We start from the raw sequence: 27,779 nt of genomic DNA on the forward strand, positions 1-27,779 counted from the left end.
ATCAGAGGCGTAGCTGGGGGGGGGGGGGAAGGGGAGTACATATGTCCCCGGGCGCCAAGGTACAGGGGCGCCAAAATGAGGCTTACAACGTTACATTATAATAAGTAAACAAGGGTAATATTCAAAAATGTGATTAAACGGGGAGGGGGCTGGGGCGCCAATTTTATAGTTCGTTCCCGGGCGCAAAATATCATAGCTACGCCTCTGGGTATAATAAATACCCCCCCCCCCCCGCGAGTTTGCCACAGAGCGCTCGTGTAATATACCGTTTAATACAAAATACATGATTGTGGGCAGGAATATACAAATTTTGGTCGATATACATGATCGTTGGTATCTATTCAAACGAGGGCCATGAAATACATTAGCAAATTCCTACAGTATTTTAAGGCAGGCGATTACGAATTATTTAAACCACGTTTTTCATCTGTCACAGATTTTATAATCATTTTGAAGTGGCTGCTTTATCTCGAGGAAAACGAGCGGTAAGTGTTATACAAAACAAAATCTTAATAGCAATTTGATCACTTTTGCGTCATTTGACAGTAAGAATAGTAATAAATAGAGGATAATTTCTTTTCCTACGTTAGGCCTAATACCTGGTATGTTTTTTAGTGTGGTACACACACAAAAACAACCCCAAAACAACACTAACAACATTTTAAAAAACCCACAAAAACGAGTGCCGTGCCGAATCCACGGGCTAAAATGCTTTATTATCATTTTTTTTTATTTATAGCATCAATCACAAATTGAAATATATACAGTATTAGCGTTGGAAAAGAAAGTTTTCTTTTTGTTATATTTTTTTTCTCACCCTAGCGAAACACTTTCTGCAAATGACCTTAATAAAGAAAAATAATAAATTAACCTAAACCACTTTGAATGTCGACCGTATCTTTTATTTACACGGCATCATGCGCGGAAGAAAATACCAACTGAACCGGGATTTCAGACAGCAGATGAATTGAAGTTGATTCATTGAACATCATTAGCAATTGTACAATCAAACAGATGCAACAATGAAAAGTGGAACTATGAAAAATCGAGAATGTTAGATTTGCGAAGGATTTATTCCGAATCATTGTCTGCTAATAGAGAATTCATGTCAGTTGCTGTGTCGGCGATGCCCACACAGCGCGCCGTCCAAATGTGAAGTTGCGTTTTGCTGACAGACATAACACTGTGCCATAATTTATCTGATGGCATGTAAAGAAGCTGCTTAAATTATAGTATTTAAAAGTTTCTTCATTTTGTAAGAGCTCAAGAAATTAATTCTGGTTTGAAAGACAAGATGACGGTAAAACTCAGAAGACGTAGCTGTACAGTGCCGTTGGTGTTGGAGACCTCATAATAAAGGTAACTGCGTTAACTTCGCTTTTTGTTTGGTAGTTTGTTGGATATTATCTTTTGCTGATCTTCTTTGAGCTTGGAGTAAATTTTACATTCTGAACATTTTTATTTGCACTTATCTGCTTAATATGTATTGCTGAGATATCATATAGAATATGAAGTCAGTATAATGGTACTATATTTTACATATTTGAATGATAAAAGACTGGTAAATGATATAATGATAAACTACAAAATAAATAATTTGCCCATTATCCCAAATATGTTAATTAAAACAAACATTGAATGTAAATTCAGATATAATGAGCAGTTGTAAGAAGTAAGAAATAACATTTTATCCATTGAACCTGTTATGTGTTATCATCATCAGTTTTAAAATAAACACATGGAGACAAGTTTGCTTAAATTCTAAAATTAACACACACACACACACACACACACACACACACACACATATGGTATTTTAATCTAATACAGAAATGGTGACATTGATATATGCAGACCAATAGTTTTTTTTCTTCTACAGATATAAATTAAAAAGCCTAATTCTGAGAGTTTCTCATACAACATTCATGATGGGAAAGGGCCACTAATTAAGAGCTGACATATGTGGAAGAAAAATACCATCCATGTTGAAAAGGGCTAGAGGTAATGTGAGAAAACATAATTTATCAATCTTATTTAACATTATTGTTGATATTTTATCTCAACTGGTCAAAAGGCTAAGTGGGTTTATGTAATGGTCCTGAGTGTGTTATTTATTTCACATCCCCTTCTGTCTTTCAACAGTAAGAAATTAGCTACTTTGGAGTCCATAGTTCTGATCAATTTGTTTATATAAAACTTGGTTTTGGGCTTAAATCAACATCTTGGATAAATCTAATAATGAGCAAAATCCAAGTATATACATGTGATCATGTATAAGATTAGTTGAGTTTTTTAACCAGCCTAAAAGCCATACTTCCACAATATAGGCTAAAATCATTAAGTTGTCCTTGAAGTTTGATGAGTGTTAACCATTAATAATAATAAGGTGATCTTTCGTCTGAGTATGTTACCACCGCATGCAATATTTATACATGTAGTGCAGTTTTTACTAAACTTAGAATACATGCTTATATAAATGAGATCTAGATTGAAGAAGTGAAGATGCATACAAATACATGAGGTTATAACCACTACTGCTGATTCAAGTTTGATCATGCTTGGCCATTGGGCTTATAGAGTCAAGTTTCACAATGATGCTTATTATGAGTGTGATAAAGGTATGGTAGTGAAGTGACCTTGCATCTGATTGGCAGAGTTTCTTATGATTTGCACAACAGTGTTTATGATCCAATTTAGATCTGACTTGTTTAATTATTTGCTTGTATGTCTGAGGCTATAAGCAAAATCTATGCATATAATGTGGTGGTTCTACATCTCACTAGCCATTCTTGCTACTGCTCTTAAAACTATTTCTCATTAATTTTATCAGACTTGGTGAATAGATTTATCTCATCAAGATATAGCAAAAGAGCAATTTTGTAAAAAAAAATATTCATTCATATTAAACTCAAATTCTGCATCTGATTGGTTGACCTTGCAAATACTATAAGGGCTCTATTTCTGACAAAAAGATTATTTTGATCTAATGTAGCAGAAATGCTTATATGATCAAAACATTGAACATATTTGATGACAAATAAGAAATAGTTTTTCATGCAAATTTGATAAACATTGATAAATCGGTTCATATCATTAAAAGCTTGGAAGAGTTTGATTACATGCGAGACCATCACATATTAATCATTCTTTATTTAGAGAATTATTTTTGTCAGGATTTAGTAAAATATGTAAAATCAATATGGACTGGTTTTGTTATGTACAGCAACACTAGTTGTTTACTGAGTACTGAGGGAATTGGAGTAAGGCAAGGGTACATTGCAGTAGGTAACCTGGTTGACTTGATAACAGGATTTTAACACAAACATTTTTATCAGGAGTCTAGCATACTAACCATTGATTCACTGCAGATCCTACCCCCATTAGTTACCTTTTAATACATAAAGCATTTGGGTTTTTTATGTCACAAATCCCATAGGGATTAAAATTAACATCATAGGTCTCACTGGATAGTTTCGTATTTTGACATCCCTCTAATTTTTAAGGTAGAAGGCATGAACCTAATTATCACAAGCCTAGCATTTATAAATTTACACATAAGCTAAATCTATAATGTGGTTCAGATTTACTTTGAGTTAGGCATGGAAATAGGTTGGCTTGTTGGTGACTGCCTGTCACAGTTAGATGAGCATTGGAGATCATATGCGTAACTTAGTCTGCAAATGAGCTGCCGACTTTTATTTGTGTCTGCTACAGAGGTAAATATAAAAAAATCTTGATGGTAGAGGGGTGATGAAAAGTATGTTAATTTGTTATGGTACTAGTGAACTTTATTCATGCATAAGGCACATACTGATTCTTTTAGTTGCCTTGTCACAGAAAAATATTGAAAATAGCTATTTCTAGTAAAAAATGAATGTAAAATGTACCTGCATCCTTTGACCCTACCAGAACCAAACTAAAAGCTCAAATTTGTGCAGCTGCTTTTGCTCATCACAAACATAACTGGGAGTATAACTGCTAACCCTACCCTCTAGCACACATTTAAGATCTTTAGAGTTTTTAAATACAGCCTTCTAATTATACAAGTTTCATTACATTGGTCAATAATTAGTCACATGTGATGACACTTGTAACTAATCAAACCACAGCAACTGAGAGCAGACTAAGCACTGATATCACTGGACAACAAATTTTTACAAAAGTCATGTTACTGAAATAAAATTAGTCAATTCTTATCAATTTTTATGTGCTGAACACGAATATGACAGTCAAATTGCAAAATTGGCTCTAGTTTTTTTGTAATCTGCAAGAAATTAATGTTTACATAACGAAATGCATTCCAATAGTAAAAGGTCAACTGTAATAGCCTACCTATAAAAAATCAAGTCATTGACTACATCTTAGATTTCTTCGCCTGTCTCTTGTACAGCTGTTCGGGAGCATCTCTGAGGAGTGTCCAGCAGTAGTCAGCCAGCATTGTAGTGGACCATTTTCCCTGGTATCTTTGTTCCATTGTTGCGATATCTTGATGAAAACGTTCGCCGTGTTCATCACTAACAATACCACAGTTGCTAGGAAAGAAATCCAAATGGGAATGAAGGAAGTGAATCTTTAGAGACATATTGCAGCCAAGTTTCTTATACTTCATCAACATGTCTTCTACTAGTTCCTTATAGTTTTCTGCCCTAACATTTCCGAGGAAGTTTGTAGAAACTAGGCGAAAAGCATTCCATGCTTGTTTCGCGTCACCTTCCAGCAAGTTGTTGAACCGGTCATCTTTGAAAAGCTCTCGAATCTGAGGACCCACAAAAACTCCCTCTTTAATCTTTGCTTCGCTGAGTCGAGGGAATTTTTCATGCAGGTATCGGAATGCTGGCAAAGTCCGGTCAATGGCTTTCACGAAGTTCTTCATCAAACCTAGTTTGATGTGAAGGGGTGGTAGCAAGATTTTCTGAGCCTCAACCAGAGCTGGGTGTTGGATATTCTTCTCTCCAATGGCTACATTCTGCCTGTGAGTCCATTCCTTCCTCATGTAGTGCATTTCCCTTGCTCGGCTATCCCACTCGCATAAGAAACACATGTATTTTGTATATCCTTGCTGCAGTCCCATTAAAAGGGCAACTACCTTCAAATCACCACAGAGGTGCCAGCTGTACTTGTTATACTCAATGGAATTCAGTAGCTGCCTTAAGTTATCGTATGTCTCTTTCATGTGGACAGCATACGCTACTGGAATAGATGGAAGAATGTTTCCATTGTGCAAAAGCACAGCCTTGAGACTCAGTTTCGAAGAGTCCACAAATAGTCTCCATTCTTGTGGGTCATGAGTGATTTTTAAAGCATTCATGAGGCCGTCAATATCGGAACAGAATATCAGATTACTTTCCTTTCTGAAGAAAGGCTCCAATTGCTGGTGGCGCTTTCGATATGCAGTAATTGTGACATCTTCTTCTAGAAGATTCCATTGTTGGAGTCTTGATCCTAGCAATTCTGCCTTGTTCTTTGATAAGTCCAAATCACGAATCAGGTCATTTAGTTCTTCCTGTGTTATTCTGTGTGGGGTTGATGATGCACCACAGTGAAAATCTGGATCACTGCATGCTGATGGACCAGGAGAAGAACAGGTCGACTCACCTTTGTCTTCGTCAGATGAATCAAGAGAATATTCTGCTGGAGGTTCTGGAATAGGAAGTCCCTCACCATGTGGAACTGGTCTCAATGCAGACGGAATGTTTGGGTAGACTATTCTCGACTTCTTTCGCTTCGTTATTCCGCCGGAAAGAGGAGGAACCAAGCAGAAGTAACAGTCATTTAGGTGGTTGCTTGGCTCTCTCCACACCATTGGGACTGCAAACGGCATTGATGACCTTTTGCAATTCAACCACTGTGAAAGCTGTGTTGTACATGTAGCACAGCATATATGCGGAGCCCAAGGCTTGTCTTGGTCACCAACCTTGCATCCGAAGTAAAGATGATATGCCTTCTTCACTTGAGAATTGATACTTTTCTTCTGGTTGGCAAATGTCACTTCCCCACAAATATAGCAAAAATTGTCCGCGGTATTAACACACTTTCGAGGCATTACTGTTCTTTATTGTACGTAAATGGATAAAATAATAAGTTTTATGTAACAGTAGCTTGAACTGTCTCGCACAACGTCTAAAATATTTTAAATGCTGAACCTATCTGATTGGGCTTTATATAGTACACTGCTTACGTCAGCTTCAGCAGCCGCCTGGCATTAGTATAGTAGGCCTACATATGTATAGTACACTGTTGACGTCAACTTACTTCAGCAGCCGCATGGCATTAGTATTGCATTGCATCAGAAAATGATGCAATCAACTGTGGATGATGTGAGCATGATGGTATTATGCAATGTTACATCATTATTCCGGATGTTGCTGCAGTCCTACTGGAGAAATTTACACAGTGAAACATAGAAAATGAGGTATATGAATATCTTCAAAACGAGAGCCAATACAAATTTTTCACGGTTATATTCGTGTTCGGCACACCAAAATACTACAGATTAGGGCCTTTTCAAGTCAGTAATGATTTCACTGTTGACCAGTGTATTTATATGGTACAGTGGCAATATACAGTCTGTCTGCCGCAACACATGAAACAAACTGGACAAATCTGAAAGCGTTGAATTTGACTTTATTTATCTGTATGGTAGAACAGAACCTGAGTTGAAAAGCTTTTAAAGAAAGACCTTGATATCAAACCTAATAATAACTGCAGGAGTTATATTATGGATAATTAACCATTCTCTCAGTTTCAAACTGGGCATTCCATCCCATGGGGTTCTAAATGTAAACCAAGTGTAACTGATATCCTAATGAACTGTAAAGACCATAGCAGCACAACAGCAGGGGACCAGATATGTCCAGATCCAGAAATCATAGACCAGTTTCAAACTGATGATGAACCACATAAAAATTACACATCTGCTAGAACTTATGTTATGAAGATAACTTAAATTGCATTATTATTAATCCTCCTCCTCACATTCATCATAATTGAGATGCATCATATATGTTTTATTGTAAAATAGTTTATGCAACATAATTCAGTGAAGACCTTTGCTGCCAATTTACCAATGAACCATTTGTTTCAATGAACATATTTTATGTTGTAACAAGGAGCATCATTTAAACATTATGATACACTTATCATACCTGTATATGAAATCTTAATACTAACACTTATACTTGCAATACTACTACTAATAAAAACACCTGCATTGATAATTTGATTATGTTCAATTGGACTTGTATCTAAATGATCACCAGTTGTATGAAAAGACATATTTTAATATATAGATATTGGATGGAATACTAGTTACCACAATTGAATAGTCATATGATAAATGATATATTATTTTAAACAATTTATATTTGCAGTGAAACATACTTTTACATTATTTTCCCTTAAATTTCATTTATAGAGCAGTATACTCTGCATTCATTAAATTACTGAAATGGTTAATAATACAACAACAAATACTGCAACTTCCAGAATCACAAAAATCAAAAGATATAAGGTGGCGCTATACAGTTTCGCATTTTGCATAGGGTTAGGAATTTAAAGAAAAAGAATGTCCTCGGCTTTCCTCACTGGTTATACTGGCTATTTAAAAAAGACCTTGTATATCTTAGGTATAATGCAAAGAACCTTTAATTCCCTTTATTTTGGTGTATGATTGATGGGTGTACTATGGGTTATAGAGTATACAGCTTGGCCTTACTTCAAATGTGCACCTTTCAAAAAAGTGCTAGCTCTACTTGGTCATTTTCACTTCCTGAACTTCAGAGGTCATTTGTATAAAAAAGAGCCGATAACTTTTTTTATATTTTATATATTTGGTAATTCATTCATTGCACTTTCAGAAGCTGGTATTGTCTAGTCTGGCAAAATTCATTTTCCCTATTTTAATAGCTGCTATGTATAGTGTACTTTAGACTAATTCAGACTGATTTTTTAACACAAGGGAGCAGTCATTTTAGTTAGCAGTGTGCTTAAATCATGTAAAATTTCCAAAAGTACAATATCCAAAAGAAATATCATCCACATTACATTAATGTAGCATAGAGGTATGCAAACATTCTCTCCACTGTGCATGTTTTAAATGCGAACTACTTCACCTTACATACGTCACTCTCTCAAAAGTACATATTATCTGGTGAGCGCCACCATAAAGAAGATGTAGGTATTATTTTTTATGATTTAATTATGTTTATATGGCTGAAACATTTAAGTCGCAAGCATCAAAACAATCCTTATGAATAATTCTCCTGCTTTTTTCCCCACAGAACAGTATTTATGAGTGTCAGAGTCTCTAACAAGTCCAGCCTCCCCCCCCCATGATAAAAGTGAGCTATTTTAAGAATGCACATTACATTTTGTAAACATAGCAACCAATGTTATGCTGAATGACAGGAACATGAAACTAGCCAGAATTATTTCTGAGATATCAACAATGAATTTTACAATTAGAAAAGGGAGGTAACTCATCAGCTTCATAAAGGTCAAAGGTCAAAATGTAAAATATTTGCCTATTGTTTAATATGGAAGAAGCGAATTCACTTTCTCTTCATTTATTTTTTTATTTCATTGCAAATAAATGAAAAGAAACATTTTCAACATATATTTCTGTCACTTATTGCAACAGTTTTAAATTTAAGTTGACTCTATTCCTATATTCTAAGTCTTCTAATTTCCCCATAGTTAAGGTCACTACTCACACAAACATACCTCATGGCAAATTATGTAAGCAAGAGAAAAATGATCATAATTAGCTTATTTTCATGCTTAAATGCAATATGAATGTACCATTTTATTCAGAACATCATGCATAATTATATGAAAATAAAAAAAAAATAATTGCAAACATTTTTTTATTTTCTATAAAGAAGATGTAGGTATTATTTTTTATGATTTAATTATGTTTATATGGCTGAAACATTTAAGTCGCAAGCATCAAAACAATCCTTATGAATAATTCTCCTGCTTTTTTCCCCACAGAACAGTATTTATGAGTGTCAGAGTCTCTAACAAGTCCAGCCTCCCCGCCCCCATGATAAAAGTGAGCTATTTTAAGAATGCACATTACATTTTGTAAACATAGCAACCAATGTTATGCTGAATGACAGGAACATGAAACTAGCCAGAATTATTTCTGAGATATCAACAATGAATTTTACAATTAGAAAAGGGAGGTAACTCATCAGCTTCATAAAGGTCAAAGGTCAAAATGTAAAATATTTGCCTATTGTTTAATATGGAAGAAGCGAATTCACTTTCTCTTCATTTATTTTTTTATTTCATTGCAAATAAATGAAAAGAAACATTTTCAACATATATTTCTGTCACTTATTACAACAGTTTTAAATTTAAGTTGACTCTATTCCTATATTCTAAGTCTTCTAATTTCCCCATAATTAAGGTCACTACTCACACAAACATACCTCATGGCAAATTATGTAAGCAAGAGAAAACTGATCATAATTAGCTTATTTTCATGCTTAAATGCAATATGAATGTACCATTTTATTCAGAACATCATGCATAATTATATGAAAATAAAAAAAAATAATTGCAAACATTTTTTTATTTTCTTTAAGGTTGCGTTATACAGTTTCGCATTTTGCATAGGGTTAGGAATTTAAAGAAAAAGAATGTCCCCGGCTTTCCTCACTGGTTATACTGGCTATTTAAAAAAGACCTTGTATATCTTAGGTATAATGCAAAGAACCTTTAATTCCCTTTATTCTGGTGTATGATTGATGGGTGTACTATGGGTTATAGAGTATACAGCTTGGCCTTACTTCAGATGTGCACCTTTCAGAAAAGTGCTAGCTCTACTTGGTCATTTTCACTTCCTGAACTTTAGAGGTCATTTGTATAAAAAAGAGCCGATAACTTTTTTTACATTTTATATATTTGGTAATTCATTCGTTGCACTTTCAGAAGCTGGTATTGTCTAGTCTGGCAAAATTCATTTTCCCTATTTTAATAGCTGCTATGTATAGTGTACTTTAGACTAATTCAGACTGATTTTTTAACACAAGGGAACAGTCATTTTAGTTAGCAGTGTGCTTAAATCATGTAAAATTTCCAAAAGTACAGTATCCAAAAGAAATATCATCCACATTACATTAATGTAGCATAGAGGTATGCAAACATTCTCTCCACTGTGCATGTTTTAAATGCGAACTACTTCACCTTACATACGTCACTCTCTTAAAAGTACATATTATCTGGTGAGCGCCACCATAAAGAAGATGTAGGTATTATTTTTTATGATTTAATTATGTTTATATGGCTGAAACATTTAAGTCGCAAGCATCAAAACAATCCTTATGAATAATTCTCCTGCTTTTTTCCCCACAGAACAGTATTTATGAGTGTCAGAGTCTCTAACAAGTCCAGCCTCCCCCCCCCATGATAAAAGTGAGCTATTTTAAGAATGCACATTACATTTTGTAAACATAGCAACCAATGTTATGCTGAATGACAGGAACATGAAACTAGCCAGAATTATTTCTGAGATATCAACAATGAATTTTACAATTAGAAAAGGGAGGTAACTCATCAGCTTCATAAAGGTCAAAGGTCAAAATGTAAAATATTTGCCTATTGTTTAATATGGAAGAAGCGAATTCACTTTCTCTTCATTTATTTTTTTATTTCATTGCAAATAAATGAAAAGAAACATTTTCAACATATATTTCTGTCACTTATTGCAACAGTTTTAAATTTAAGTTGACTCTATTCCTATATTCTAAGTCTTCTAATTTCCCCATAATTAAGGTCACTACTCACACAAACATACCTCATGGCAAATTACGTAAGCAAGAGAAAAATGATCATAATTAGCTTATTTTCATGCTTAAATGCAATATGAATGTACCATTTTATTCAGAACATCATGCATAATTATATGAAAATAAAAAAAAATAATTGCAAACATTTTTTTATTTTCTATAAAGAAGATGTAGGTATTATTTTTTATGATTTAATTATGTTTATATGGCTGAAACATTTAAGTCGCAAGCATCAAAACAATCCTTATGAATAATTCTCCTGCTTTTTTCCCCACAGAACAGTATTTATGAGTGTCAGTGTCTCTAACAAGTCCAGCCTCCCCCCCCCCCCCCATGATAAAAGTGAGCTATTTTAAGAATGCACATTACATTTTGTAAACATAGCAACCAATGTTATGCTGAATGACAGGAACATGAAACTAGCCAGAATTATTTCTGAGATATCAACAATGAATTTTACAATTAGAAAAGGGAGGTAACTCATCAGCTTCATAAAGGTCAAAGGTCAAAATGTAAAATATTTGCCTATTGTTTAATATGGAAGAAGCGAATTCACTTTCTCTTCATTTATTTTTTTATTTCATTGCAAATAAATGAAAAGAAACATTTTCAACATATATTTCTGTCACTTATTGCAACAGTTTTAAATTTAAGTTGACTCTATTCCTATATTCTAAGTCTTCTAATTTCCCCATAATTAAGGTCACTACTCACACAAACATACCTCATGGCAAATTATGTAAGCAAGAGAAAAATGATCATAATTAGCTTATTTTCATGCTTAAATGCAATATGAATGTACCATTTTATTCAGAACATCATGCATAATTATATGAAAATAAAAAAAAATAATTGCAAACATTTTTTTATTTTCTATAAAGAAGATGTAGGTATTATTTTTTATGATTTAATTATGTTTATATGGCTGAAACATTTAAGTCGCAAGCATCAAAACAATCCTTATGAATAATTCTCCTGCTTTTTTCCCCACAGAACAGTATTTATGAGTGTCAGTGTCTCTAACAAGTCCAGCCTCCCCCCCCGATGATAAAAGTGAGCTATTTTAAGAATGCACATTACATTTTGTAAACATAGCAACCAATGTTATGCTGAATGACAGGAACATGAAACTAGCCAGAATTATTTCTGAGATATCAACAATGAATTTTACAATTAGAAAAGGGAGGTAACTCATCAGCTTCATAAAGGTCAAAGGTCAAAATGTAAAATATTTGCCTATTGTTTAATATGGAAGAAGCGAATTCACTTTCTCTTCATTTATTTTTTTATTTCATTGCAAATAAATGAAAAGAAACATTTTCAACATATATTTCTGTCACTTATTACAACAATTTTAAATTTAAGTTGACTCTATTCCTGTATTCTAAGTCTTCTAATTTCCCCATAATTAAGGTCACTACTCACACAAACATACCTCATGGCAAATTACGTAAGCAAGAGAAAAATGATCATAATTAGCTTATTTTCATGCTTAAATGCAATATGAATGTACCATTTTATTCAGAACATCATGCATAATTATATGAAAATAAAAAAAAATAATTGCAAACATTTTTTTATTTTCTATAAAGAAGATGTAGGTATTTTTTTTTATGATTTAATTATGTTTATATGGCTGAAACATTTAAGTCGCAAGCATCAAAACAATCCTTATGAATAATTCTCCTGCTTTTTTCCCCACAGAACAGTATTTATGAGTGTCAGAGTCTCTAACAAGTCCAGCCTCCCCCTCCCCATGATAAAAGTGAGCTATTTTAAGAATGCACATTACATTTTGTAAACATAGCAACCAATGTTATGCTGAATGACAGGAACATGAAACTAGCCAGAATTATTTCTGAGATATCAACAATGAATTTTACAATTAGAAAAGGGAGGTAACTCATCAGCTTCATAAAGGTCAAAGGTCAAAATGTAAAATATTTGCCTATTGTTTAATATGGAAGAAGCGAATTCACTTTCTCTTCATTTATTTTTTTATTTCATTGCAAATAAATGAAAAGAAACATTTTCAACATATATTTCTGTCACTTATTGCAACAGTTTTAAATTTAAGTTGACTCTATTCCTATATTCTAAGTCTTCTAATTTCCCCATAATTAAGGTCACTACTCACACAAACATACCTCATGGCAAATTATGTAAGCAAGAGAAAAATGATCATAATTAGCTTATTTTCATGCTTAAATGCAATATGAATGTACCATTTTATTCAGAACATCATGCATAATTATATGAAAATAAAAAAAAATAATTGCAAACATTTTTTTATTTTCTTTAAGGTGGCGCTATACAGTTTCGCATTTTGCATAGGGTTAGGAATTTAAAGAAAAAGAATGTCCCCGGCTTTCCTCACTGGTTATACTGGCTGTTTAAAAAAGACCTTGTATATCTTAGGTATAATGCAAAGAACCTTTAATTCCCTTTATTCTGGTGTATGATTGATGGGTGTACTATGGGTTATAGAGTATACAGCTTGGCCTTACTTCAAATGTGCACCTTTCAAAAAAGTGCTAGCTCTACTTGGTCATTTTCACTTCCTGAACTTCAGAGGTCATTTGTATAAAAAAGAGCCGATAACTTTTTTTATATTTTATATATTTGGTAATTCATTCATTGCACTTTCAGAAGCTGGTATTGTCTAGTCTGGCAAAATTCATTTTCCCTATTTTAATAGCTGCTATGTATAGTGTACTTTAGACTAATTCAGACTGATTTTTTAACACAAGGGAGCAGTCATTTTAGTTAGCAGTGTGCTTAAATCATGTAAAATTTCCAAAAGTACAATATCCAAAAGAAATATCATCCACATTACATTAATGTAGCATAGAGGTATGCAAACATTCTCTCCACTGTGCATGTTTTAAATGCGAACTACTTCACCTTACATACGTCACTCTCTCAAAAGTACATATTATCTGGTGAGCGCCACCTAAACAAAAACTTCCCTACATGTATCAACTGTTGTCACTTAATAGACAGAACTATGAAGATTTAGAATAGGATGTTAACAAATTAGGTATTCAAGTTAAAAAGAAAAAAATACCAAGTAAGCTTACTACCAAAAAATCAATAACAGTGAATTTTAGCACATTCCCAGGAAACAGAATATATGATTTTTCTTAACTTGATCTGATACATCTTAAATCTATAGAAAATGATTCATATTGTATGACTAAAATATTATGTAAACAAAAATTCCATCACTTTTTTCAGATGCAACATGCATACCCCAACCCATCCTTCTTGATCATAAAGTATACCAGCATTCCACTATAAGATGGGGAGCTGTAGTGGCTCAGTGGTTAGCTTTCTGGACCTGTGAAATAAGGTAGGTTCAAATTCTACCATCAGACCAACCTGGGTTAGCTACCATGGTGTGTCCTTGGGCAAGGCACTATACTTAAAGTGCCTTGGCACTAAATAACTTACTTGTGTTGGTTTACCATAAAAGGCCAAACCAAACACAAAAAAACAACAACTTTAAAATATGAGTTTTGTCAATACTAAGTAAATGAAAATCATACTGAAGAAATGTTTTTGTTAATACAGTTTAATGGATCTAAAAAATCTCTTTCTTCTGCAGGAGTTTAAAATGTTAAATGAAAAAGGTCATGGTACACATTGCTTTGTTCGTACACATCAGGCTCCGTAAGCCATATCCAACTAAAAATTTTAGTAGAGTCTGAATAAAACATATTTTAATCTGGATGATAATATTCTTTCTCCATTCATATATTACACCACCAAGATTGATCCAAATAAGATTACATTTTACTATAACACTGAGGATGAGTATGACTCTTAACAACTGACAAATGTGGAGAGAATGGAGTTAAACTGAACTTTGATTTCTTTTCAACCATAGCACAAGATGATCATTTATTATGAAAAAACCTGAATAAAGTTGGAGTTCATAACCATGACAGTCTTGATACAATATAAATTCAATATATTATTGTTGTCTTGAGGTATTTTTCTGTATATTACAATCTCACACAAGATCAGGGTATATTTTAGTACCATACAGTTAATTCGGGATTGTATTAATACCTATTCTGGTGAATGAACATTAAATAAGATTTACTATTTTGGAACCAGTTGCAATAAAGTTTACTAAACAAGAGAAAATATGACTTTACTATAATATCTAAAATGTAAAATCTGCAAACAGAATACTTGCTTGACTTTACACTTCAACTATATCATAATATTTATTTGAAATGAATTTATACAAATGGCATTAAATTGGGTTTCAGGCTGGTAATGACAATGGTAGTAGTGAATAGGGACGGTCTAGGGACTAGGGAACTTCCATGTTAAAAAGGGTACATCCACTCTGGGGACTATGTAATTTAACATGGGAGAAAAAAAAATATCCATTCTAGGGACAAGGGGAATTTAACATGGGAGAAAGAAAAAAAACTATTCACTCTAAGGACAAGGGAAATTGAACATGGGGAATAAATCGTGGGACTGTCTTGGGACTAAGGGAAATGGAACAGGGTCGGGACCCTATTTTAATAAGGTCCCGACCTGATGGGTCTATGAAAATGGAACAGGCGAAAATTGAAACAGGGAGGGGTCTCTATTTTTTTATTATTTTTTTAAACAAAAAAATAAAAAAAGGGGTAGGCAATTGAAAGTCAAGATCTTTTCGAGAGATAGGAATGGCCCTGAAAAGGGCCTTTGGTTTTATGTTAATATACCCTTAACATAAAGGGCATCTGTGACATCTTCTTCTTGACCTTAGGCTGCGCCTGACTGCAGGACCATAGATTAAGACTCTTTTGAGGCATCCTTGATGCTCCATATAAGATTCTTCGCATCCACAGGCTGGTGTCTGTCCTGTGGATAACTGTCCAGTTGGATCGGACATACATTGATATGTCCGTCCGGAACATCATCGAAGACACAAGCGTTGAAGATTGTACGTCGGTCCACATGTTGGGGTGCTGAGTAACAGGTGAAGGAATGCAGTGAACTGTACTTATTTATAGGGGGAGGAAGGATTGAAACGGATTGAGTTTGTTGACCAATCCAAACACGCGTTACAAAATTCAGTCAGCCCACGTCCAATCCGAAGAGAGCAGTCTGTGACGTCACATAGTCTATATAGATTCGCTAGCGCCTGTGCGCAGTCAATCTAAGCGACAGTTTTTCAACATGACGGAAACTCAGAAAACGATCAGTTTGGGTGCACTGATGGTGGAGACTACCCAAGGGAACCCAGACTTACTTTCAGAAGAGGTGAATTGGGATTTTGTGGATTTTTTTACCTTGCAAGAATTTGTTCCTGAACCTTCGTCACCTTCTCCTTCATTACCGCACATGAAAAATTTTAGACAGAGACAGAAAGAAGAATTGGAGAAATTTATACAACAGCAAAAGGAAGCGGAACAAGCTTTTCTCCTACAGCAACAGCAGCAAGAAGAAGAGGTAAGAAAAAAACAAGAAGAAGAAGAAGCAGCAGCAAAGAAACAAGGGTGTCAAAATCAAACGGTCACGGTACTGTTAGACATTTTAGTGGAGTTAAGAAGTCTGAAACAAATGTATCAGACTTCTTTATTACGGCCGAAGAGAATACGACCTTCCCAAGCTAAACACTCCAACCCTGTGACTACGCCTACTGCACCACCCTTAGTGATTTCAACGAAATCATCATCAACAGTACGCAGTCCAGAAGTAGGCCTTGGCCATGGCAAAGGCTTAAGACAGTTAAAGTTGATTGTTTAAACTCACCCCTTACACCAAAAAAGGCCCTTTTCAGGGCCATCCACGTCTCTCGAAAAGAGATGGACTTTCAATTGCCAATAACTAAAAAAAAACATTTTACCCAATAGTACCTGTCTGTGTATGAGTGTGCGTGAGTGTAGGTTCTTATTTTAAAATCAAAACCCAAAGACACTTACCTTTTATAATTAATTTATTCTTTTATAAATATTTACAATTCACAATTCACAACAGAGCACTTTAAAAAGTTCATAGACTTATTCTGTCTCATTGTTCACTCTCTGTTTTTTTAATTTCTTCACCGTCATAGTCTTTTCCTCCTCTTCCTCCTCACTTTCTTCCCTTCTTTTCTTCTCCTGTTTCTTTTTCTTCACCTGTCTGTTTTCTTCCTCTTCTTCTTCCTCTTCCTCTGAAGAATCCCTCTCTTCTTCTGACTCCTCTTGTTTCTTTTTTGGGCAGTCTGGTGACCAATGTCCTTTTTCTTGACAATAATAACAGGTATCTTGACTTTTGTCTCTTCTAACCCCTTTTTTTTCTTTTTTGACGGTCTGGACACTCTGAAGACCAATGCCCTTTCTTCTGACAGATATAGCAAGTATCTTGACTTTTATCTTGAAAGGAAGGAGAGTAGTCCCTCGGCTGGTCTGAAGAGAATTTTCTAATGACCCCTCGCAAAGCTCTGATGAAACGTTCGATCTTGGTAGTCTCTTCCATCGTTGTGCTCAGTTTGAGAGTGAAATGAATAGTGAAAGGACAAGACACATACCCTTTATATACACTGGTCTGCTATGACTATAAATTAGTCCATGGTGTTTAAACTTTAGTCATTTGACTTTTTGCTATCGAGATGAAATGATCCAATTCATTTGAGAAGAAAGAAGAAGAAAGTAAGAGGCAGAAACGTGATCTATCGCCTCGTACCAGGGCTGAAGTCTTGGCACAAATTCATGCCAGTGATTTTGAAGTGGACATGAGTGAACCAGAATCCAAACCCTCTAAACAAAGTTTACCACCCTTAGTCAAGCCTGAAAAGTACTATGACATTCGAGAGACGGAAAAGCGTCCCTCTAGAAAATTTAGAACTACGGCTTACAAATACACAGTGAAGTTTAAAGATTTCAAGTCTGAAGTACTGTTAGAGAAAGCAGAAGGGTTCATCACCGACATGTGGGATTCTTTGCTCACCACACTCAAGCGACAATGTCAACCCAAAGAAGATGATCGCTTGAGACTTTCCATACAACATGACGGCTTGAAATCCCCTGTTTGGATCGAGTTTAGCAGCCCTGCAGAATTGACCACTTCCAAAGTCATGGACAAGATTCAACACGTGCAACAATCTAATGACCAGTTTGACATCACCGATGGAAAAGCCACACTGGACATGACCCACGTCTCTCCTCCTCAAGGGACCGGACAATGCAGAAAGACCTTATTGGTCAACAACCTTCGCATTACCAAAACAAGTCTTGTCCAAATTAATAATTTTCAAGACCACATGTGTTTAGCCCGAGCCATCGTGGTGGGATGAACTTATGCCGACAAGAACACATGGTAGAATGGAAAAGAGCCTGGGAGAACATTCGAAAATCGAACCGAGCCAAACAACGAAATGAAGCAGAACTTCTGTTACAACAAGCATGCCTGTCCAAAGACACATCCTGTGGCATTCCTGAGATGCAAAAATTGCAAGATGCCCTAGCTCCACGATACACCTTGAAAGTGCACCCTCAAGAAGTGCGCGGGTCTCTGTTGTTTCGAGGGAAAGACTTTAAGGATGGAAAATACATTCACCTCTATCATCATGATGACCATTTCGATACCATTACCACTATCACTGGATTCCTGGGATACAAATATTACTGTGAGAAATGTGACTTATGATGGTCATAATAATCGAGAGCAACACAAACATTGTGGATCGAAATGCTCAGGATGTTTGGCCTCTCAACCCTGTCTGAGCGAAGGGCAAGAACCAGTGCATTGTCCTGCTTGTCTGCGCACATTTGTCAGCCCTGCCTGTTACCAACAACATCTGAAGATGCAAGGTTCACAGAAGAAATGTGCTTGTCAACTCCTGAGATTGTGCCCAATGTGTGGACAAGGTCTATGTATCAACAGTACCAAGGCACACGTATGTTCAGGAAAGAAAAAATGTCACATTTGTCACTGCATCGTGGACTTGGAACACCAATGCTACATGCAAAAATACCAATCCCAACCAGAGAAAGAGGATGGTCACAAGAAGAAGAAAGGCAATTTCATCTTTTTCGATTTCGAATGCATGCAAGAGACCGGTATTCACATTCCTAATTTCTGCGTGGCTCATCGAGCGTGCGAGAAGTGATTCAAGAACCTATCTTGAGTTATTGCCCTCACTGCAGTAAGATTCCTGGAGGGCGTGAAAAAATCTTTCAAGGACCGAAACACTAGCCGATTTCACACAATGGGTCTTAGACCCCATCGACAAGACGTGGAGCCAAGAGGACATCAAACATTATTATGGAGAATGTCATCACCATGCCACGGTGATGGCTCACAATTTCTCCGGATACGATGGACAGTTTCTTTTGAGATGTTATACGGAACGTGGCATCGAGCGTCCTAAAATCACTTTGAACGGAGCCAAAATCATTTTCATGCAAGTGGGACAAGTGCAGTTTAAAGATTCGATGAGCTACTTAGCCATGCCTTTGAGTCGAATGCCTAAAATGTTTGGAATGACAGAAATGGCTAAAGGGTACTTTCCACACTTTTTCAATACAGAAGCCAATCAACACGCCGTTCTACCCCATTTGCCTCAGGCTCACTATTACGACCCTGACAACATGCGTACCGAACGAGAAACTTTCTACGCTTGGTACCAGGCTCACGCCTCCGACCCTTTCGACTTTCAGGAAGAAATGCTAAAGTATCGTCGTTCCGACGTGGACATTTTACGGCGATGCTGTGGAAAATTTCGAGAACTGTTCATGGAACACGGAGGGGTTGATCATTTAAAAGAGGCTTGCACCATTGCCAAAGCGTGTTCCTTAGTCTACCGACAACGATTCATGCTTGAAAACACTGTGGCTGTCATCAGTCCTCAAACAACCAACTATGTCAAACGTCAATACTCGGTCAAAGCCCCATGCTGGTTGCATTACTTGTGCGACAAGGAAGACAAATGGATTCAGCATGCCCGCAACGGACAGGGCGAAAAGATCATCGGAATCCATTCGGTCGATGGCTGGGACTTAGAAAACCCCAAGATCATGTACGAGTTTAACGGTTGCTTATTTCACGGATGTCCCGTCTGTTACCCTGACCGCGGCACTAAAAATCAGTTCTTACAACGAACCATGGAAGACTTGTACCAGGCCATTTGTCAGCGACGCCTAAAGTTAGAACAGGAAGGATACCAAGTGGTGGAAATGTGGGAACACAAATACAATCACCGTTTGAACACCGATCCCGAGTTTAAACGTCTCATGGAAAGTTACCAGTTCATGGACCCCCTGAACCCAAGTGATAGTTTGTACGGAGGAAGGACCAATGCCACCTGTTTGCTGTACCAAGCTGACGAAGAGAAAGGAGAAGAAATCAAATACTTGGACGTGTGTTCACTGTATCCCTACGTGTGCAAATATTGTTGCTTTCCTGCAGGGCACCCACAATTGTTCACCGAACACATCGACCTAAAAAACATTCGACAATACGAAGGCTTGATCAAGTGCAAAGTTTTGCCTCCCACGAACCTATACCATCCCGTCTTACCTCGCCATTGCCAAGGCAAACTTATGTTTCCTTTGTGCCGTACTTGTGCTGAAACGTGCAACCAAGATCAACCTTGTCATCACACCCAGGAAGAACGGGCCTTGACGGGGACATGGGTCAGCGTAGAATTGTTCAAAGCTCTGAACATGGGATACCAACTGTTAGAAGTGTACGAAATTTGCCACTTTCCCAAGACACAATAATTCCACAAGGGTGACCCCACGCAGAAAGGCATTTTCGCAGACTACATGGATGCCTTTTTGAAACTGAGCAAGAAGCCAGTGGCTATCTGTCCTGGTGTCACACTCCCGAAGACCAAAAGACATTCAGAGAGAAATTCTGGGCACAAGAAGGCATTACTTTAGATCACATTGAGAAAAACGAAGGCAGGCGATTGTTTGCCAAAGTGATGTTAAATTGCTTGTGGGGTAAAATGGCACAATGACCATGTTTACCCAAGACGGAGTATTTGACCGAACCTTCCCGCTACTTTCAGATGATTCACGACAAAGCCAAATTCATGAAACACGTGGACGTCGTTCGTGAGGATTTGATCTTGGTGAATTACGAAGAAGATCTGAACTTTGTAGAAGATGACCCCTTTGGAAATGTCATCATTGCAGCTTACATGACAGCTCATGCTCGCTTAAAATTGTACGAAGCTTTAGAACTGTTAGGGGAACGTGTCTTGTACTTTGACATGGACAGTTGCATTTATATCGATCACCCGAGTCAACAGCACCCTGACATCGAAGGAGACCGTTTAGGAGCCTGGACAGACAAGCACCCCGATGACAAGATTCTAAGTTTCGTCAGTGGCGGTCCCAAAAATTACAGCTACGAATACTGGGACAAACAAGGAGAAGTGCACACGAAGTGTAAAGTGAAAGGACTTACTCTGAATTATCGTACCAGTCGAGTGGTCAACTTTGGCGTATTGAAAGAAGCCTTGCAGTCTAGAGAAAGTGACCACCTATCAACCCAACAAGATTGTACGTTTACCCACACACCACATCGTCAGTCGACCCTTGGAAAAAGTCTATCAAATCGTGTAGCAGAAGCGAGTGCGGCTTCCCACCCACTTTACTTTGCCGTATGGACATGTCGGTATAAAACATTGGTTGTAAGAGGATAGCCACCCACCAGAAGGATGACTTCGCCACAGCAAGAATCGAGTGAGAAATCCAGTGAGAACTCCAAGTTCAAACCCTACCATTTTCCAGTCTTCTTACCTGACTATTGTGATTGTGCCCGTCGATTGGACACATTTCAGAAATGGCCTACGGATAGGGAAGGATTACCTTCTTCGTATGTTTTAGCTAGAACAGGATTTGTCTACTTCGGACCTGAGTCAGGATTGGGATACGAAGTACAGTGTTTCGCTTGTGGACTGAAGTTACGAATGGATCTATGTATCTACAAAGATTCAGCTATTCTGGAACATACTCGATGGTCTCCGCACTGCCCTTACCTTTCAATGGCCTTTCCACCCATTAAACTACGGTACAATTATGACGGTACCTTAGAGACGGTACCTTCCAAAACTAGACGTAAACACATTGCATCCTATTTCATTGTTGTTTCTTTTCCACATAATAGCTTATTTTTTATAAAATGTTAAACTTTACTAATCTTTTTTCAAGATCACTTTAGTTTGCAAAAATATATCTTGTCATTTATTGGCATTCTACATTGAATTTTGTAAACTAGCTATAAACCTGACCTAATTACTCAACTTAACTGCTGACAGAAACAGTCTACAGTAAATGTATTTCATTTCTATAGCTCGATGGATAAACATTACATCTTTTAAAGCTGTGCACAGAATAGGCCGACATATCACGAGTCAGGAAAACATGGGGGTGGTATCCCCTGTGTCCAAAATTAATATCATTTTGAATAGAATATTCTAGTGACAATTGCCTCTTTTCAAATGGTAAGCATTGCTTTTTTTTATTTTCGTCAATCTGTCAAATTCGGTATGCATTTTGCTTTAATATTTGAGATGGAAACCTTAGGTGCATAGAAATGTCAGACAGCATTGTACATCGTGGATGGTGTCCAACATACTTTTATGATCATAAAACAAAATCCCATTTTTTAGTTATGGCCACTGATTTAAAAAATATTCATCCAAGCTAAATATAATAATAATAATAATGAGGACTTTGTATAGCGCCTAATCTTTAGAAGCTCTAAGCGCTTTGCAACATTAGACAACATAAAAACATACACAATGATATGATTACAAAAACAAACACCATGAAATTAGAAAACATAAAAAACATGCTGAGAATATTTAAGGTAGTTAACATTATTAAGTCATTAAGTTTGTTTTTGTAGTCAGAATAAGTAGTTTTGAGAGCACTCTTGAATGGGATCACTGCGTCTTTGTGTCTAAGTTCAGTGGGCAATTCATTCCATGTTGCTGGGCCCTGGTATGCAAAAGAATGCTGTCCATGTGACTTTGTTTTCATAGTGAGAATAATGAGTATATGATTGTCGGAAGAGGAGTGTAAGTATCTTGCTTGTGTGTACACATAGGTGAGGTCGGATAGGTATGTTGGACTAGAGTCTGTCAGTGAAACGTAGCACAGAGAACTTATGTTGTGTTTGATTCTGGATCGAATGGATAGCCAGTGTTGGGTACAGAGCAGCGGGGAGGTGTACTCTGATTGTGGTACTCTAAGTATGATCCAAGCAGCTATGTTTTGAACTTTTTGAAGTCTCTGCAGTAGATATTAAGATGAACCAGACAGAATTGAGTTACCATAGTCCAGTCTTGAAAGTAGTAATGAACACACAAGTGTTTTAGTGGCATCAACTGAAAGATATCTGAGAATGGAGCTGATGCGTCTCAGCTCAAGATATGCAGCCTTGCATATGTTCATGACATGTTGGTGCAGTGTGAGAGTACTGTCCAGAGTAACACATAGGTTTTGTACTGATTGTGTGAATTTAATGTTGGTGTTGCTGATATTTATTGTGTGAGGTAAAGGATGTGAATGAGAAAGTCTTTGTGTTGTAATCAGAATGGCCTCAGTTTTATCATCATTCATCTGCAGCTTGTTACAAGTCATCCATGATTTCACATCAGAAATGCACATCTCTACACCTTGGATGGCAGCATCAACTTCAGTTGGGTGGCTAGATTTGTATATTTGGGTGTCATCAGTGTACAATTGGTGAGACACTGGATGATGATCTATGACACTTGAGAGCAGCTGAGTGTATAGAGTGTAGAGAACAGGTCCAAGAACAGACCCCTGTGCAACACCACAACATAGATCAACTGGGCTGGAGTGTAATCTATTTGCAGACACAAAATTTGTGTCCTGTGGCAAGGGCGATATGCAGATTGTACATTGCTAAAAAGACTGTTTGAATTCAGACAAGATGCAAGCTGGGATTGAACAACCTTTTGTAAGATTTTTTATATGAATTGGAGATTAGAAACCGGGCAGTAGTTCTTTAAATCCTTATGGTGTAGTGTTAGTTTCTTCAGCAGAGGTTTTACAATGGGAGTTTTGAAAAATGATGGAAATTATGCTGATGAGAGAGAGGTATTAATAACATCAGTTAGTGAAGGCAATACTGGATCTAAGCACTCAAGCAGCAGTAATGTTGGAATTGGATCAAGTTCACATGACTTTGGTGCACTCTAGGATGATTATTTAAAGATGAAAATCTCAAGTGGAAACCTTTCTGGTCAGCCATCTCATCCAAAACCTCCTGAAATGGAGAGTATTTTGCAGACTCCAAGATTTCCTCTTATCCTGCTGGTATGTTCTATTTAGTTTATCTGGTCTCTTTTTATTTTTTATCAATTGCTTTTATACCATGCCACAATTGGAAATTCTTTATCAAAAGTATGTATAAATTTCATCATTTTTCTGTCTGTTTAACAAGATGTGTTTAAGAATACTTACTTACTCATGATGCTGTATATATGAGATTAGATGTTTTGTTAAAAAAGAATGCATTTTGTGATATATTGTATCACTGCTTTATATACAGTGGTCATTGCAACCAGTATGCATTTTGTTTACATGCCAAAAAATCCAGTCTGATTTCTTTGTTTCTTTTTTACTGCAATTAAGGAGTAGTGATAATCTTTATACTCTTAGCTGCATCCAGAAGGTCAACACCATCACCATCCCCATCCACTCTGGAGTGGAGAATATAAAGATTTCTCTCTGCCAGTTCCTCTGCAAGTAGTAAGTATTGAGGATGGAAAAAAATGTACATTATAGAATAATGAAACAAATACTACAGGTGTTGACTTTTATATAATCTCTTATTTCATTTACAGCTCTCTAAATACGAGTAGGTCAATTATACACTGTATTTATGAATTTAATTCTCATCTAAGGTAGTAGAACTGTTTTATGTTTGACAAAATGTTGGGTAATTTGTGGCCATACACTAAAAACACATTTTGTAGCATTTAAAAATGCTTATGTTCAGTGCACGTAAAACTCATTGGTTTGTTGTCACTTCAGTTGATAATAGTCTTGTCATCTTGTAGACATTTTGAATGTTAGTGTTCAATGCTAAGGTCATATACATTGATTCAACATCAAAATTTGTTTGCGAAATGGAAGATTATGACATGAAAGCACAAGCTCTTGTAGCTTAGATACTGTTATTTCAGAACATTGTGAGATGTTAATTAATTAAATTATAGGTCATAAAACATACTGTTCAAGACTTATTTGTGCAAATAAACAATGAATTGTTTTTCATTGATGTGTCGACTGTTCATCATTGCATTGGTTTTTTTATTTTTCTTTCTGATGTATACCATTGTCTTGTGTAAGTCAGACGCCTAAACCATCTACATTGATTGCAGACTTTACAGACACCAGCAGTGAAACAACATATCCAGGGAATAAAAAAATAAAGGATTATAGGGAAAAGTTTTCATATAAACTGTACAAAAACCATGTATTTCATTTCATAAATATATTTCATTGTTAAACCCATGTTCACTGTACAGATCTTTTTAAGGAGTTTATAATAATGATCTTGATCTTTCAAAACTAATTTCATCACAAATCTGTTACAGATTTCCAGTTCAATGTACTTATGAAACTGGACACAAATATTGAGAATTTGTTGGAGCAGCTGGCCCTCCAAGTTCATACACAAGGCCCAGACACAGAATATAGAGAAGAAATTCTTGCAATGCCATGTGATTCAGTGGAGGAACTAGAGGGCCTTTGCCAGAGGTTGGAGGAGAATCCCAAACTCTCCAAGAAGATAGTAAATTGGGGCTTTATTTTCTGTTTAAAAAACTGTTATAACCTTTATTTGCTGTTGTGAACCTCAGTATGCATTATGCAAGTTCTGCAGTGCCTGTATAATTATTTTTGGGGGTGGGGTGAACATGTAGTGGTCGGCTGTTTTGTCTTACGGATGTAGGCCAAAACATGTTTAGAGATGAACATGTAACAGGTATTTTACTACATATACACTATTACATATTATGTGGCTACTTTAATTCAATCCTTGAGTGAATGTCATTTATGAAGTTAATAGATTCACGGTGGTTAATTTGGTTTATAATTGCTATTAGTACATTGTGTTGCATAGTTAATGTTATCAAATTTTTTTCAAGTTAGAGAAATTAAATTTGCTTGCAAAACCATGGCAAAAAATAACTATATACAAGCATATTTTGTCACATCGATCATGAAATACTACTACTAATAATAATATCAAAATCAAAAAATAGTAATATTATTATTATTATTATTTTCAGATATGCTACTTGAGCTCCCTTGGCAGGTTTACAATTGGGGATAGTGTCTGCAGGATGATGAAAAAGCTTAAAACAAAAAGAGTCCAAAGGGACGTAAAGGGAAAAAAGCATTTCAAGAGCTTGTGATATGTCAGGTTTTGATAAGTAAGTATGGCTTGATTTAAATTGTGTTTTTCATGTGACTTGCCAGAGATTTTTAAATGAATTGATAAAGTAACTTGAGACACATTTCAAAGTACATGTTTTAAAAATATTCCATTGATTATTGCTGGCATTTAGAAAAATGCAATGCATCCTTTGTTGTGAAACTTATTTTAAAACATTGTATTACTCTTGCAGAAGCCTGCTTGAAAACTAATGGCAAAGCAAAGGCAAATGGAATGGAAGAGACCGTATCAGAGACCCTCAAATATGCACCCAACCAACGCAGAATGATAAAAAACAAGGTAATCCAAATGACTCTTATTTCATCAATATTGGATTCAGTTTCATCTTTTAAAGCATAGTATTTGCAAAGCGGATGCATTTCTAAACTGATAACAAAATCAGCTTATCCTATTGCCCAGGACTATCAGAGCTAGAGTCCAGCTAACTACAATATGCATATATCTTGTCTGATCGGACAAGTGCCTCCATTTGGAATTTTTATTCACATGAAATATTTGGATGAAATAAATTCATCTTTGTGCAAATTGATTGCACCATCCACTTGCCAGAAATGACAAGTAAGTGCAAAGTTATCTTGTATCATGGCTTAACGATAGTAAGGGAAGCACAAGTGCAGTGAAGAAAATTTCATACATTTTTATAATGCTGATTAACATGACTTCTGCATATGTAACTAGTGCTGAGATGATATGACTTTATTTAAGCATTACAATTTTGTTTTAATTTGCAGGTGCCTGAGCAGAAGAAGTAATAGATAAACTTTACAGTGGAGTTGGAGACTGATTCTGATTCATAATCTTAATTAAATCTAGAAAATAAACATTAAAGTCATATTAAAATATCTGTTGTATTGTTTCCTTCTTTCATTTTTCTCTTAAAAACAAATGTCTGAACCTTTAGTCTGTAAATTCAGTGGATTCCTTATCAGCCCATCTACTTTTACTTTACACCATGCTACTTTAAAAAAAAAATGAATTATACCTGCCACATTTAAATCTAATGGAAGGCCCTGCTGTAAAGCCTGTTAGTAAAACTACCCAACAAGAGGATTTCATACATTTGCAACTCCTAGATGGATGGTAATGTTTTCATTTTTGTAATGTAGATTTGGACATTCTTGCCACCAGTATGGAATATGTGTTTCAGAAACACAAGCAGCTTTCATCAGATTTGCATATAGGTTTTATATGTTGTGAGTATGTTGTAGGAAGTTTTTTTAAATAACATCATATGAGATGATGCCAGTGGAAATGGCAGAAAAGTGTCTGTATTGTTCACCAACGACACCTTGTTCTTACAAAATGTGGCTGTTACACATTCCCATGATGATGTCACTGACAGCCATCAGTGAGGAATGCCCCAACAAGCATAATACAAATTGCTTCCATTGTAATTGTTACAATTCCATTCTGACCACTCCGGTGTCCTAGTGGTTAGAGCGTCTGCCTCAGAAGCGGGAGGTCATGGGTTCAAACCCCAGCCAAGTCATACCAAAGACTTACAAAAATGGTATTAACAGCTACCTTGCTAGACGCTCAGCATTA

At 36.0% G+C, this 27,779-nt stretch overlaps 1 protein-coding gene across 7 annotated transcripts; it reads left to right on the top strand.

Annotated features, from left to right (window-relative positions):
- The first annotated feature begins 1,358 nt into the window (after positions 1-1,358).
- LOC149773237 (uncharacterized) lies at positions 1,359-27,076 on the top strand. Of its 7 annotated transcripts, none has more exons than XM_089946572.1 (7): positions 1,365-2,001; positions 14,031-14,145; positions 24,431-24,520; positions 25,372-25,568; positions 26,068-26,211; positions 26,407-26,513; positions 26,966-27,076. In XM_089946572.1, coding segments are annotated over exons 1-4 (225 nt in total). In that variant the 5' UTR covers positions 1,365-1,982; the 3' UTR covers positions 25,373-25,568; positions 26,068-26,211; positions 26,407-26,513; positions 26,966-27,076. The 7 variants fall into 7 exon arrangements, with proteins under 7 accessions (XP_089802697.1, XP_089802698.1, XP_089802696.1 ...); XM_089946570.1 differs by having other exon boundaries at positions 1,367-2,001; positions 24,404-24,520; XM_089946568.1 differs by having other exon boundaries at positions 1,847-2,001.
- The last annotated feature ends 703 nt before the right edge of the window (positions 27,077-27,779 follow it).

The sequence above is a fragment of the Sinohyriopsis cumingii genome, unplaced genomic scaffold (genome assembly GCF_028554795.1).
Source record: "Sinohyriopsis cumingii isolate HCF-2022 unplaced genomic scaffold, ASM2855479v2 utg000792l, whole genome shotgun sequence".
NCBI classification, from domain to species: domain Eukaryota; kingdom Metazoa; phylum Mollusca; class Bivalvia; order Unionida; family Unionidae; genus Sinohyriopsis; species Sinohyriopsis cumingii.